General features: G+C 41.0%; 1 protein-coding gene across 2 annotated transcripts in view; it reads left to right on the top strand.

Annotated features, from left to right (window-relative positions):
- ATF7IP2 (activating transcription factor 7 interacting protein 2) overlaps positions 1–15,885 on the top strand; it is a 31,544-nt gene extending 15,659 nt beyond the window's left edge. For both annotated transcript variants that reach the window (XM_069983672.1, XM_069983673.1), the window contains exons 5-11: positions 658–756; positions 1,348–1,502; positions 9,608–9,654; positions 10,470–10,522; positions 10,626–10,683; positions 12,596–12,792; positions 13,728–15,885. In XM_069983672.1, coding sequence (XP_069839773.1) covers positions 658–756; positions 1,348–1,502; positions 9,608–9,654; positions 10,470–10,522; positions 10,626–10,683; positions 12,596–12,792; positions 13,728–14,105 — 987 coding nt within the window. In that variant the 3' untranslated portion in view covers positions 14,106–15,885. The remainder of the gene's footprint in view (positions 1–657; positions 757–1,347; positions 1,503–9,607; positions 9,655–10,469; positions 10,523–10,625; positions 10,684–12,595; positions 12,793–13,727) is intronic.
- The last annotated feature ends 278 nt before the right edge of the window (positions 15,886–16,163 follow it).

Here is a 16,163-nt window from a genome sequence, read left to right as displayed (position 1 = left end):
CCTAGGCAGAATAAATTGTTAATTTCCTAGCATGGGCTGCTAAAGTTACAGCTATACCAATTTTGGGTATTTTTTAATTTTAATTTTTTTCTTTAATAAGTCATTGTGTGAAAGAGAACAAGTTTTTTTTTGTTTTTGTTTTTCTTAGGCCCTACTTGAGCCTAGAACTAATACACTGCAAAACTAGTGTTTTACATTGTACCTGTTAGCATTATACTAGAAGGCAGCCTCTTGGGCTGTGTTCACACATGACATTTTTCATATGCATCAAATATGCCCTGATTGACTACAGCCCTAGGTCTACCTTCAGACTTGCTGGCTAAGTGGGCAGTGCACTTTCCGACCCCAAACACAAGGCGCTGTGCAACTGGACCCACTTCTCAAGAACAGCAGCAGCAGTGGAGTGAGGAAGTTATGTGTTTGTGTTTCACTATACTGGGCACATTTGTTCCAAAATTTTACAACTTGAAAAACCCCAATAAATATATTTTAACTGCCGAGATATGTATTAGAGCCTGTTGATATTTTATTCATAGCAAAGTGTAAATTTTGGCTTCATTGAACCCTGAAAACGATATTTTACTGCAATACATACTAATCCTATGTAAATTGCAGCCAAAAACCTTGTTTTACTCTTTGTTGTCTTTTTCTTGACAGAGAAGCATAAATAGGCTGGAAAGACGTCTTAAATGTGCCGTCCACCTTCAGAGACAGCTGGGCACTAAATCCACACCTATCAGCCCTATACGTGAGGAGGTAATTCAGTTATTTGTCAGTTAGAAAGTCTAAGTTCTAGAATATTCTGTTATGACCTGCAGTTTAGGTACAGCTGGTTGGTCAGGCATGCTCAGTTGCAGCACTAGGAGTTATAGTAAAGAGAGCTATTGGTCTATGGGAAGAAATCCTAGGGTGGGAACTAGGAACTGATGTGGGAGGCTGAAGGTGGAGGGTGCATGAGATGATGTGCATAAGCAAATGAAGGCCCGCTCTTTAGTTGCCAGGGAAGTAGGGGGTGTACTGGCTGATACTGAAGTATGTGTTATTAATGTTTTGTGCGTATGGTCCCCCAAACTCCAGAATACCCCTTGAAGCTGTGGCCTAGTTTTGCCTAAATAAAATGGGTGGACCCAAAATTCACTCCTAGCCTGTCAACAAGCTTATATACAGATATATGCCCTCTTCTGGTATATCTGCAAAACTAGGCAGATATGTTGACATTTACACCTTTTAGAACCTTGATATTTTGCTTATGCGAACAGTTTATTCCCAGTTTATCAGGATTCCAAGATAAACTAAGTGTAGAAAGCTGGCAGGCTTCTCACACTTTACTTGTTTTTTCATTTATAGCATTGTAACACAGATGCAACACCCAATGCATCTACCGTCACTCCCCCCACAGAGGAAACCGAATCCCCTTCCAGACCAGAACCTCCACTAAATCCCACCCCAAGCAGATGCAAGGACCTTGTTGTACTTAGTGATAATGAGTCTGAGCAGCCGAGGTGAGACTGCACTACTTGTGACTTACTTATGTCTTGAAATAAAATACACTTATTCCTGCAGATCAATATTGTTAGATTGTTCCCATCTACTGTACAAGATATTGGGGGGAATTTAATCAATGGTGTATGTACCATAAGCCATATGTACACAAGTTTTGTGTAGAGTGTGTGTAATTTTAAAAAAGTCACATGTAGCATGATAAAGCTGCACAAATCTACACAAAGTCACACTGAAAAAAGTAAGACTGCTCAGAACTTGTGTAAATATAATTGTGCAGAAAGGAAAGAGTCAAACGTAAATGAGAGTTGCATATGAGACTAGCCATAAATATAATAATTCATCTTGCAGCACACATTTTTTACTTGGGAGATGGACAAGGAATTCAGTCGCTATTTTTTATTTATTTTTTACCAGTAAAGCATTTTTTTTTAAATATAATATACAAAACCCCATGACTATACAGTCGATTAATTCCTTCCATAGTCTTATAAAAGTTTTGCTGCTTCTTGTTAGGTTGCATGAGCTGTTGCATTTTTGAAAAGATTTTATCACCTCTTAAGCACCTATGTTTTTTTCCATCTAATCTGTTTTTATTTTCTGATTATAATTTTTTTTCGTACATAATTGTAGGGGCAGCCTTCTTGCCTGAACTGTTTCTAACAGCACTTAATGATATGCTTTACAGCAAACCCATGGATATAGACAGTACCTGCCCCATTGACATGAATGAAAACATTACTGAGCATAGTCTGTGACCTTTTATAAAAATCATTCTACAGGGTGTGGGAGGCTGAGCTGTGAGCTTCATCTGTTGTAATCTCTATCTTCTGGTGTCACCTGTTGTACTGCTGTAGAGATTACGTTAAAGCAGCCTCCTCATCACAGACAGAACAGGAAGTCTCAGCTTAGTATTAGGCCTAGTGGTGAGAGAGAACAACTATTTTATAATATAGATTGTAAAATGGAAAAATTAAAAAAAAACATTGATTCTTTAAAATATGTGGCCACTTTCTTCCAGGACAAAATGACTCTTATCTCTCCAGTTCAGGTGTGGTTTGCAATTAAAGGGAATCTGTCACTAGGTTTATGTCACCTTAACCCTTTAAGGATGGAGCCAGTCTTCAATTTTGTGCTTTCGTTTTTTCCTCCTCATGTTTAAAGTGTCACTGTCGTGAAATTTTTTTTTGCAGAAATCAATAGTCCAGGCGATTTTAAGAAACTTTGTAATTGGGTTTATTATCCGAAAAATGCATTTTTATCATGAAAAAGCAGTTTGAAGCTCTCCCCCCTGTCTTCATTGTTCTCCTATGGAGAGAGCTAAAGAAAAGACCAAAACAGGACAACAAAGAGTTAATCTACAAATCCCTCGGGATATCTCTACTGACCATCACCAGTGACCTGTCTGAGCTCAGATTACAGCTGTCACCCAGCTCCGTGCCTGTAATCCTCTGTTATCTGCTTTCTGCTGCCGGCTAACTCCCTCCTCCCTCCTCCCCCCTCCCCTCTCCCTAGAGCAGACAGGGGACGTCTCCTGCAACAAGTCACAATTTTCAGATTTTTCAGAGTGGATGAAAAAGAGGAAGGAGGGGGGGACCTGGGAAAAGGCTTTTTACATGCAGATAATGGCAGATTTGGCTAATAAACCCAATTACAAAGTTTCTTAAAATCGCCTGGACTATTGATTTCTGCAAAAAAAAAAAAATACGACAGTGACTCTTTAATTAAAAGGCCACTGCACTTGCATATTTTCCCCTACAGACCCACATCAGCACTTATTTTTTGCAAAACCTTAATTTTTCTATAAAATATGCTGAAAAAAAAACCTGAAAAAATTTATATGTGCAGTGAAATTGAAATTATTTCGAGGGGTTTCGTATTTACGCCGTGCGCCCTATGGTAAAACTGACAATTGTATCTATGTTCGCTTTTATTGTTTGGTCTATGGGGCTGTGTGAGGCTGGATTTATTGTAAACAAAAATGCACAATTTTACTCTTTGGCGGGTTTTTGCGCTTACGCCGCTTACCGTGCGAGATCAGGAATGTAATCATTTAATACTTCAGGCGATTACGCACGCGGTGATTCCAAATGTTTTTTTAATGTATTTTTTATTTATAAAATGAGAAAAGGGGGGTGATTTAAACTTTTATTAGGGGAGGGAATTTTTTATTAATAAAAACACTTTATTTTTTTTCCCTAACAGTAATTAGAAGCCCCCTGGGGGACTTCTAAAGACACAGCACTGATCTCCCATTGAGATCAATGCTGTGTATATAATAGAACAATGATCCATCAGATAGGTGCTCTATTATAATGGTCTGCTGCAGACCACATACATGGAATGCCAAGCCGGGATCAGCGTCATTCTGACGCTGAGCCCCGGCCGGCTCAGTACAAGGGATCTCCCCTCCACGATCGCATCGCGAGGGGGAGATCCTCCACTAGACACCTGGGACAGGGGGCACCACCACTATTCAAATGCAGCTGTCAGCTTTGACAGCTGCATTTGAATAGTTAATTAGCCGGCAGCGGCGATCGGCCCGCACCGCCTAATACCCGTGGTCCCTGGCTACACATAGCAACCGGGGACTGCAGGCTGCAGAGAGCCCTCTCTGATCACCCTTAACGGCTGCATGACGGGTATAGCCGTCATGCGTCCGTAAAGGGGTTAAATGAAGGCAGCATAAACTAGTGACAGAAATTCTGAACACAGATTGGTGTATTACTTAAATCATTCTGTTCAGCCGTTCTCCTAATATGCAGGAGAATGGGATTCTTGCCGCACTACTCACCCCTCTCCCCGCCCTCCAGCTGCTGATTGACAGCTGACTGCCTATACACAGCATGGATAGATAACTGCCAATCAGCAGCTGGTGGGTGGGGTTTTCTGCTGCTCATGAATATCCAGGGCTACTGGGCTCATGCACATAATAGAGAGGACTACTTACTGTCCATGTTATTCAGGACAATTTTATATCTCTAGATCAGCTGCACAGAACAATGTAAGTAATACATTATTCTGTTCAGCTTCTCTCACTAGTTTATGCTACCCTGTTATAGGACAGCCTAAACTTGCTGACAGTCTCATTAAGCTTCTTTCACGTCAATGAAACTGAGTTGCTAAACCCCACCCAAACTGAAGACTAGAGGGGTGCTGTCAAAGAAAGTGGCTATGTTTTTCTAATGCTGAGGTTGCACAAAAACTTGGCTTAAACAATAGGACATTTTTGATGCATTCCCTTTAACACCATAAATGACAAAAACCGCAATGTCAGAATTACTGTGTCATTCACACGTTCCGTGTACGGTGCGTATATGTGGACGATGTGCTACAGAACGGACTTGGGAACTTCCGGCACCATCATTCATTATAATACAGGGAGCTCCAAAACTGTTCAAATCTTTGCGCTACTGTACTGATGCAGGGAGGGGGAATTATGTGGAGCAGAGTAGGAACTGCACATAATACATATTTTTGCATATATAATTTTTTTATTGCTTCTGTGCTAGAAACCTTAGTTCACCCTGTTGTAGAATCTCACCAGCAACCTTTCCAGTTAGAACTCACCATAAATCTAACTATACAGTCCTAAAGCAGACAGAAGATGTACCAGTGTCTGGTAGGAATTTATTCACATGTGTTGGATTTGTGTATTGCAAATTCAATACACATGTTACATTGATTGGAGGCTGATATATAGGTTTCCGAATCTACACTGAAATCCATTTCAAATGCAGAAACTTTAAATGAGGCTTTGGAAGGGTCTTCTATAATGAACTGAACACGCAAACTCTTTTTTTCTTACAATTAAGACAATGATGACATTCCCTAGGGCCATGCCATTAATATATAGTTCAAAATATATGAAAAGCCAGTGAGCATCACTTACATAACACGAAAAATGCATATTTCCAATAAATGGTATAATAGAGAAATTTATCCTTTTATTCCATCACGGCTTTACAACAAACAATTCAAAAATGTAGACTAGAGACACTGTTACAAAAGAAAACAAAAACAAATAGAAGTGCAAAAAAGTGTTAAAACATTTTAAAATCCTCCAGAAATGTTGAGAAGTTGAGCCAACATGGACAGAAACTCCATGTGTAGTGCAACCTCAAAATATGTCAGGAGCTCTAAAACAGACGTGTGTATACATCTCTCTTACAACTAAATACATAATTGGTAAAAGAAGAGATGATCCTGTTTGAGGGTATGTGCACACTGAGTAATTCTGAAGGAAACTCCGTAGCGGAATTCTCAGCTTGTGCCCGCCTGCTCTATGCACGGGTGGATTCCGTCCTCCGCCCAAAGAATGAACTTGATCGTTCTTTGGACGGATGAAAGAATCCGCCCGTGCATAGAATGGAGTCTATTACACGGGCGGAGACACGCGCCCGCCGCAGTCCTCGAGCATGCGCGAGCTGAGAATTCCGCAACTAAGTTTCCATCAGAATCACTCGGTGTGCACATAACCTAAATCAGTAAAGTCTAATGTGATCCCACATTCTCAACCATCTACAGTGCACTTAGACTTAAAGGGAATCTGTCAGCACAGATGCTGACGGCATGCTGTAGCTGGCAGTCCCCTAGTGAACATGGTACCTTTTTAGTAATTTGTCCATGTTAGTGGATTATGTGCAACATCTGGTCTGCTACTGTAATTCAAGAGTCCAAGAGGAGTTGTGCCTCAGTGTTTGTGTTGCACTCTGGCACGCCTTACCTCTCCTTTGGGTGGGTTCATACTACGAAATTCTTGCGGTCAATGTCTGTGGAATTCTGTTGTGTGTCCACGCGGGCCTTTCCGCCGGCTCCATAGACACCATTCCCATAGACACCTTTCGGTGGATAGCGGAATATGCCGGCCCATGGAATGATGTCTATGGAGCCGGCGGAGAGGCGTGCGCCAGAAACACTACGGAATTCTGCGGACATTGTCCACGAGAATTCCGTAGTATGAACCAACCCTTCCTCCTCCCTCTTCGTGAATAATCTCTGCTGCCTGGCCTCCTGCTCGTTCATGCTGTCAGCCAGTGTCTGAGTGTTTATTCCAGACACAAACTGCCTATTGAGGCCTGATCCTTAATCAGATATAGCTGAATCTCCTAGTCTAACTGTATGGGAGCTGTGGTCTAGGGGTAATTCACTTGTCTAGAGACCAACAACATGTTTTTGCCTTGGTTCATTTCCCCTGTTGGAAATGTGTTAAGTGCCATGTTTCATGTTGTTACTTTTTACTTTTGATACAATAATAACACAGGTCAACAGCATTTTTGGGGCCAAAGATATTTCAACGAATTTAGGGTAACTTTGGGGTGCTGATTCTGAATATGTCATCAGTTTTGCCAGATTGGCTCAAGTTTTTGAGAATTTTCGTGAAATGTGTAAAAAAAAAAAAAGACGTAATTTGCTACACGCGCATTAACTTTATTGCTATTGTCATGAATACAATAAATTTTACAAAGTAAATGTTGATTTTAGTTTATTTTAACTAGTTTTAGAAAGTAATCTTCAAAAATGAACAAGACATGAAAAAAAAACTTGAGCCAATCTGGCAAAACTGATAGCATATTCAGAATCAGCACCCCAAAAATACCCCAAAATCATTAAAATATTTTGGACACCAGTAAAATTTTTTTTTTTTGTTGACCTGTGTAATCATTTCTTGTAAATGAGATTCACATAATGAGCTATTATGCAGTGAGCTCTGAACAGCCAGAGTAATGCCCCACTGAGCTGACAAAGCTATGTTCCCTTTCCTGTGTGTACATATGCAGCACCGTCATTACCAATATGCAATATGGCTCCATGTCATCTAAGTACAAGGGTTCTGTGTCCCATAGTGGAGACCAGACCTGTTGACTTATGTTCCACTTAAACATTTTTAAACTTTTTTTTTTATTTTTATTTTTTTTGCATGTTTGTCCTGGAGGTCTTTTTTTAGTGTAATGTCTTGTTTGTCTGTTCTTCAATAGCTTGTTGTAAAATTAATACAAAATAAAGTATCTATATATTTTGAATATACATTTTACTACGGTGCGGTTGTTTCATGCATGGCTGTAGTTGGATATTATTCTTTGGTCCTACACCACCCCATACTCTGATCACAAGCAGTATTTTGGTCCAGTATATGGGTCCTTATTTTGGTCAGTCTTAGTGAAAACAATGAGAGGATCCAAGACACAGAAAAAGGTGCAAATTCTGTCTCTAATCCACTCTTGTCATTGGTAAAGATGCTGGTTAATATGAGCTCCAAAATGAGAATAGAATAGTGAATGTGAACCCAGCCTTTGCCTATGTAAATGCAGTATTTTGAGCCTCATTTTGGCCCCTAATAACTTTTACAACATCAGTAGCATACTCAGAGTTATAAAGGCACGCTTAACAGGTACACCAAATATATGCTCTAAGCAGTGTGAGCAGAGTCTAAGGGTGCGTTTACACAGATAAATTTATCTGACAGATTTTGGAAGCCAAAGCCAGGAATGGATTTGAAAAGAGCATTAAAGAAGCAGTTCACTTTTTATTTTTTTCGCCCCCCCGGTTAGCCGCTGTCAAGTATACTTACAGAAGATGATCGGTGTCCCGTTCCCGTCGGTCAGTTCCGTCCCGCGGTGCCGTTCACATCGGGCGCGCGCTCACTTCCGCCGGCGCTGTGACTCCTCTTCTCTCCCTTGTCATTTGAACGCCGGAAGTTACGCGCTTCCATAGAGAATGCATGGAAGCGAGTGACTTCCGGCGTATAATCACTGGGCAGAGAAGAGGACTCGCAGCAGCCGGCGGAAGTGAGCGCGCGCCCGATGTGAACGGCACCGCGGGACGGAACTGACCGACGGGAACGGGACACCGATCATCTTCTGTAAGTATACTTGACAGCGGCTACCCGGGGGGGCGAAAAAAATAAAAAGTGAACTGCTTCTTTAATCTCGGTCTTTCACTTATGAGCTGTTTCCTGTTTATAGTCTGTTCCTGGCTTTCGCTTCAAAGATCTGCCAGATAAATCTGTCTGTGTAAACGCACCATTACTTTCGCATCTAGACTTGCAAGAGACAGAGGGGTTCAGTTCTCTAATAAAGAGTGAGGCTATGTTCACAATACATAAGTTCCGCAGAAATCACGGCCGTTGTTACAACGACCGTGATTTCTGTGGTGCTTACGTAGTGCTGCAGGCTGAGGGAATCCTGGCCGGAGTATGTACACACGTGTACACACACGTAGAAAACTGACCTGTCAGTTTTCTGCTGCCGCTATTCAGTGGCTGGCGGCTGCAGAAAACCCTGTCAGTTCACACAATGCAGTCCAATGCAATCCATTGTGTGCTGTGGGGAGTTCTAATGCGGCGCTAAAGATCAACCGATACTGCAGGGATAATCTTTTCTCAGACTGGCCGTTCCATGACCCGACCAGTCTTATACTATGTGTGACCATAGCCTGACTCTGTATATGACCTCAATTATATTAACAAAACAGGCCCTTTTTTAATGCAGACTTGCTAATGGTTTACTGTTCTATGGAAATGCATCTGGGTGTGTGACCGGGTAATTTATGTGGTCATGTCTAAATCTCTAGAGAGCTAATCTTTTCAGCCGTTCCCCCACTCTGGCACTTGTACACAGCCCACTGATAGTAGGTACAACCTTGGTCTACTGGGTGAGTTGAGGGGAATTCCAATTACATAACAATGGACTATTTATATTAATATATAGTTTATACTGTGGTTACATGCAGCTTAGATATGCCCACAATCTGACACAGCGGAGAGATTTATAAAACTTTTAAAAATAAACACTTTAGGCATAGAAACTAAGGGCCCTGTTACACGGAACAAGTCAGGCTAATCATTGATCATAGCAGATCATCGTAATAAAGACGACAATTGGCTGATGACAACGATAATCAGCTGATTGTGTCTTTTGATCCTGACCTAAAATCATTCTCTATGGGGTGCGCATCGCCACATGTGATGTGTAACAAAAAAAAAAAATTAAACGTATACATACATTTTCACACTCCCTGAGGTCCTGCTGAATGTTTTTACATCTGTATTACCAAAAAATGCTATGAATGCCATAATTTTGTTTTATGTTCTCTTTTTTTACCCCAGTAATCCAGAACATCCCAACAGTGCTTCCAAAAAGGTGGACAGCGCAGGTATGAAGCTCTTCAATATATTTGCCAACTATGTATTTTCTCAGGAAATTATAATTTCATAGTTTCTGACACAGTGCTCTCTGCTGACATCTCTGGCCGAGACTGTCTCGTTTTTCTGTGAATCCTCATAGAAAACCCCTCTCGCTCTGGACAGTTCCTGTCTTGGCCAGAGATGTCAGCAAAGAGCACTTTGTCAGACTGAAAATAAAACCCACTTTTCCTGCAGGACATTTAGTAGCTGATAAGTATGGGAAGACTTGAGATTTTTTAATAGAAGTAAATTATAAATCTATATATTTTTCTGACACTAGTTGATTTGAAAGAGAGATTTTGGCTGGACAACCCCTTTAATAGGTAACTGGCAGCACTGATATATGCATATCTGTGCTGTCAGTTTCCCTAAAAATACCATACTCACTACCTGAAGCCACCATTCACTGAACTCAATAATAACCCATAATGCAGTAAGCTCTCTATACTAGCAGCTGACTGTAATCAATATTTTACATGTGCAACCTGTGTCTGTGCAAAAGATTTGGAGCTCTGTATCAGAAGAAATGAAATTATCTCCAGCCACTATAAAGACATGAAATTAATCAATATGGGATTTGTACCTAAAATTATATTATGATAAAAGGAGAAGATTGAGGCTAACTTCTGCTGGGAACAACCTGTGGGGGCCTAAGAGTCACATTTGTCCATTGAATCAGTGATTGAGGAACATAGATCATTGGTCAAGGAACTGCTATAGATTATTAAGCATCTTTGGTCATATTTTGTAAGAAATCTAATCTTATAACACTTTCTTTTTCTAGCTATGCACAAAATCATGGAATCCATCATGGAGCATAGGAGAAAAGCGCAAACGGTAGGCTTTTATATGTTAAAGTCTGAGCTGTTGTGTTTTCCATAGGTTGTATGTACTTACATGATTTGGTATAACTATAGTGCTTTGCATTTTTTTTTAACAGAATAAAACCATCAAGACCATAATTGATCTCACAGATGAGGAGCAAAAACTGGATAAAGGTATTAAGTGCTAATTTGTTTACAGCCGTTACATATCCTCAGCAAGGCTGCATTTACATTTGAAGAATCTTAGAGGTACTCCAGGCTGGGGTCATTATCAGCGTATGGCCAGGGAGGGGGCGGATATAGAAGCCACCGGTCACTTACCTCCCCAGTTCCAGGGCCGGGTCCCGGATCACGCTACCCGTTCTCCCCCGCTACGACCGCTGAACGTCACGTCTCAAGCCGCAGCTTAGACCAGGAAGCGGCCCCGGCCTAGTACAGCTGCGGGGATCGTTCTTAGCCACGGTCCCAGGCTGCATATAGCACCCGGGATTGCAGTGGTTCAGAGCGGGGTCGCTGTGCAACCTCCCTCTGAACTCCACTAGCAACGCCAGGACGTACAGTAACGTCCTGGTGCGTCTAGGGGTTAAAATGTTCCTAAGGCCGTCATTGCAGTGTCGGCAATAGGAACATGCTAAACAGGTGTTGCTTGACACTCAAAACAAAACAGCCTATGGCTGTATCGCTCATCTCTAGTGTCTACCTGGAGAAGTACTCAGCTCACCACACCCGCCAAGAATCCACCCGTCCGGTGCATGGCAGTGCAAGCTTCACCAGATATATGGACTATAAAGCCAGAAGTCCTGGATTCCATCCAAAAATCTTTATTTAGGTCTTCACATGTAAAAACAGATGTAACAGCTTAGTTGACTTGTTTGGGCCGGTTGGCCTTACTCATAGCTAGTTATGCATATAAAAATACAAGTCTTACATGTGTGTCTGGCGGCCTGGGAGCCAATCATCAACCTTTTGGGAGAGGCTACCCAATCAAAGGGCATACCTACCACTTAATAAGTTACACATATGTAAAATTTAAAAAATACATGAATATACAGATATATCAAAAAGTACAAAGAGTACCTAAAGAGGTAGCGTTCGCATGCTGGTGGAGAATAAAGGGAGAGTTGGCCGTGCACATGTACAGCTCTATAGATTGTATTCTATGCCAGTTAGGATAACCTTCCGGCTATGATGGCAATTGTAGTTTTGCAACACCTAGGGGAGGGGTAAAGGTTCCCCAACTTTGTTAGAGATGTAGATAAAGTTTGAGTACAGTGGTACCTTGGTTTAAGAGTAACTTGGATTGAGAATGTTTGGCAAGGAGAGCTCACAGCTTTTCAAAATTTTAACTTGGTTTAAGATAATCGCCTTGGTTTAAGAGCTCCCTATACTGGGTGTGAGGGAAAGTCGGGGAGAGGCATGTTCTGCATAGCGTGGTCTACAGCACTGTACTCTGACCCAGGAAGTCTCCCTCACCTTTCAAATCATAGCAGATCCACTTCAGGCTGGGGCTTGCATCAGGGGACAGGACTGTGGAGGTAATCTCTCCATAGCTGTAACCGCTCTCTCCCCGGACAGAGAGTGCTGCTATACTGTGCCCACATATGCCCTGCTCATTCCTTTATGCTCCCTGCAGTCTGTCAGCCCTTGTGTTTCCCATCCTCTCCATTCCTTCTATAATGTGCCTGCATTTACACTCAGCTATACACTCTGCTGTATAGAAAAGTTTCTGTCACTGCCCCAATGCACAGCTCTGTGATTCTCTATTCCTGATTGGGTCATGCTGACCCCCCCCCCCTTCCCCATTGCTGTCATGTCACCACACAGACCTCTGGCAGCAGCCCTGCTTCTCTATTCTAGCCTGTTGTACTGCGCTACTGAATTATGGGGATCTGCAGTTCCATCCTTTTATGCTGCTGAAAATTAGCTTTGGTTTAAGAGTGGATTTGGATTACAAGTACAATCCCGGAACTAATTATGCTTGTAATCCAAGGCACCACTGTACTTTTGCCCAAAATTTGCCCAAAAAGTACGAGATTATTACTACTTTTTATAGTTTTTTTGTTTTTGTTTTTTATTTTTGTTTTAGAAATAAAAACTGTTACTGAACATTGGATCCCAAATGGAGCTGTGTTGGCATCGCCTGAAGGGAATGGTGGTGTGAAAAATGTTTTGGATAAATGCCCTGCCAAAAAAGATCTCCCACTGAGTAATGGTAAAGAAGCTTCCTTAAATTGTGATGTGAGAGAGAGAAAAACATCCATCCCCATATCTCCTCAATCAGAGGTAAGAGACTATGATAGAACATGCTGGCATCTTACACAAGTACTTGTGAAAATGGCCTGCAGATCCACCACAGATTATACAGTCACATGTGAAATCCATGATAGACCTAAAAACCTGTTCAAATCCACACTCACTTTCTAACAAACATGTAGTAATTGCATGTTTAAGTGGCTCTGCACAAATTTCCACAGTGTTAAAGGGGTTATCCAGCGAAAATGTTTTTCTTTCAAATCAACTGGTTTCAGAAAGTTATATATATATTTGAACATCACTTCTATTTAAAAATCTTTAAAAGTCTTCCAGTACTTATCAGTAGCTGTATGTCCTGCAGGAAGTGTGGTGTATTCTTTCCAGTCTGACACGGTGCTCTCTGCTGACACTGTGTCAGACTGAAACGAAAACAACACTTCTTGCAGGAGGCTGTTAAGTATGGGAAGACTTGAGATTTTTACTTAGAAGTAAATTACAAATCTATATAACTTTTTTTCTGAAACCAGTTGATTTGAAAGAAATATTTTCACTGGACAACCCCTTTTGATTTCTAATCCTGCCTTGGCAGAGTTTTGTGTACATGGTAGCAGACCACAATAAAGCCCTACATGTAGTCTGATCCTGCAGTCACAGCTCTCTTCACTGGTCCCCTCCTTGCTTTGTACATGTTTGAGTTCAGGATCAGACTGCATATAGGGGTTGTTTGTAGTCTGTTACTATAGAGATGCATGCGGCTGCGTAAGGGATGTAAACATACAGTGGGATATATGTACTGAAATCTGTTAGCAAAGTTGCATACTTTTTTTTTTTTTTATACCATTCTGTTTAAGTTGCTGCACCATTTTTATATCTATAACATAAGCCATTTGTGGTTAATTCTTTAAAATACATCTTTAGTCACACCGGTTCTCTCGCTTTTTTTTTTTTTTTTTTTTCCTCATCAGAATCCAGTGAAACCAAAACCTGAACCTACATCTCTAAAGCCTCCCCAAAAGCCTCAGCTAAGACTTGCTCAGGTCCAAAATCCAAAAGGCATTGCCCTGTCATGGAATATCACCAACGTTGACCCCAACTGTGCCCCAGCAACAGCCTATTGCCTTTATGTACACCAGGGAGATCCAAACAACCCGAAAAAACAGTGGAAAAAGATAGGTGAAATCAAAGCTTTACCACTCCCAATGGCTTGTACACTTACACAGTTTGTCGAGGACACAACCTATTCTTTTGCCATGAGAGCCAAAGATGGCAATGGACGCTTTGGACCGCTGTGCGATATACAGTCTACTACATTGAAGCCTTTAAACTCTTCCAAGAAATCATAGCTTGTCTATGTTTTTACCTTTATTACCAAAGTAGATTAATTGTTTTCACTCATATTGAGTCGTGCTAAGTCCTTTTCTTTTACGGTTGTTCTATTTTAAAGTTCCTTTTCTTTGTATAATCCATTGTTTTACTGCTGTTTTGAGCTGTACGCTGTGGAATCAAGCCCAGGTACAGAGTTGTTTTTTCTTTTTCTTTTTTTTTTCTGTTTGCATTGTGTTGTTTTATAATCTAAGTTATAAGTTTAACAATCCACACATTTTTTTTAAAGGGATTTTTTTTGGGGGAAAAAACAAATTGGGCTGTCTTTAGAATGGGCTATTAATGTGATCAATGGGTGCCAATCCCTGGAACCTCGACCAAATGGCAATGTTTATCTAGGCATAGCAGCTTATTTCTGTACATGTGGCCATGAGAATTACTGCATCCAGATCAATTCACATGAACAGGTCAGAATTGCAGAACCAGCCAAAGCTTCTCATACACACAAGCCGGTGTGCCCTAGATAAATAGTGTCCATCAGGTTCAGCTGAGGATGGGGTAACCTTTTAAAGGGACACTCCTTGTCTCCTGCTAACACAAACTCAGGGTAAACTGCCACTCTTCTCCCATTCTTATTTTCCGCAATACAGTACCATGTCCAGTCCACTCTGCTACTATAGTGACACTGATTCTCATTGAGTTTTCTGTGTGGACAAGATGTCACCTAATGTAATTCTGAGCCTCCTTGAGTATCTCATAGAATTACTTCAAGAAGGTTACTTCCGGTCTGCATAGCAAACCCTATGTGGATTGCCTAATCAGTTTAAGAGCAACAGTGAGTATAAGGGGCATTGTATCGAGGAAACAGTGTCAGCTGGTAAGAAGGGGAGTAGATCAGCCATATATCCTCTCCATGCTTATTCTGGAAGAGGAGAAAAATGTTTTGCCCAGAGTGTCACTTTAGAGGGGCTCAGTAGAGTGCTGCTGCTGAAGCTTCTTTCTTCTGAGTGATGAGGATCCCAGGAGTCTGAATCCCACCTGTTAGTGACTTATTCTAGAAATGTGCAGTCAATATTTTTCCCCTAAAATACCCTTTTATGTCAAACCATAGGCTATAGAGACACTGTACAAGATTGTCCAGGTTAGAAAAACAGAAGCCGTGCCGCTCTAATCCTTGGACTGTGCCAGGTTTTGCAACTTAGTTTTATTAATCTGTATGAATTTTGGTAACAATTCATAGTGCAGACTTTGAAGACATTGCTTAACTATTAATTTCTTTTTATACCTTGTTCGTTCCAAATTTCCTTACTATTGAGCTCAACATATTTTATAATTAACTTTAGGGTTCTTGTAAAATGCCACAATCAGGACCATGGCCTTTGGACTGCCAGAGGCGTATTTTACAGGATTTTATGTGGATCTTTATGTGGTCTCACGTTGGACGTTTTTTTTTTTTCTATAACTTTTCTTCTGGCAGCTTCTCCCATTACCTGCAGCAAAGCCTGCCTACATCAATGGTTCGTAATACAATTATAGCCATGATTTGTATCCGTCCGAGGGCTGCAGAAGAGGATACATGTTGCTTTATGCATTTTTTTTTTTAACTATTGTAGCATAACACAACATATTTTTGATCATCTTTGTATAAAAGTGGCTGCAGGTAGCTCTTAATTTTTGCTGCTTTTGGGAGGTAGAAGTGCTTGACTGATGTGTTTCAGCAGGCAGTCTGGAGCTATATACATGCTTGTATGGAATTGTCATTGTAAATAAATAAAAATAAAATTAACAGATAAAAACAAACTTTCAGTGGAACAAATATGTATTCAAAAGGGAATTCTGGTATATAAAAGTGTAATAACTTGGGGGTGGTAGCATGGTAAGATTTTGCTTATAGCATCATTTCTGATGATAGTCATGACCAGGGATGTCAAACTCTGGTCCTCCAACTGTTTCAAAACCACAATTCCCATCATGCCTGGACAGCCATAGTCTAAGCTTTACCTGTCCAGGCATGATGGGAATTGTAGTTTTGCAACAGCTGGAGGGCCGGAAGTTTGACACTACTGGTTTAGACAGTC

The sequence above is a fragment of the Dendropsophus ebraccatus genome, chromosome 9, assembly GCF_027789765.1.
Source record: "Dendropsophus ebraccatus isolate aDenEbr1 chromosome 9, aDenEbr1.pat, whole genome shotgun sequence".
In the NCBI taxonomy this organism is placed as follows: Eukaryota; Metazoa; Chordata; class Amphibia; order Anura; family Hylidae; genus Dendropsophus; species Dendropsophus ebraccatus.
This window is presented reverse-complemented; position numbering and strand designations above follow the sequence as displayed.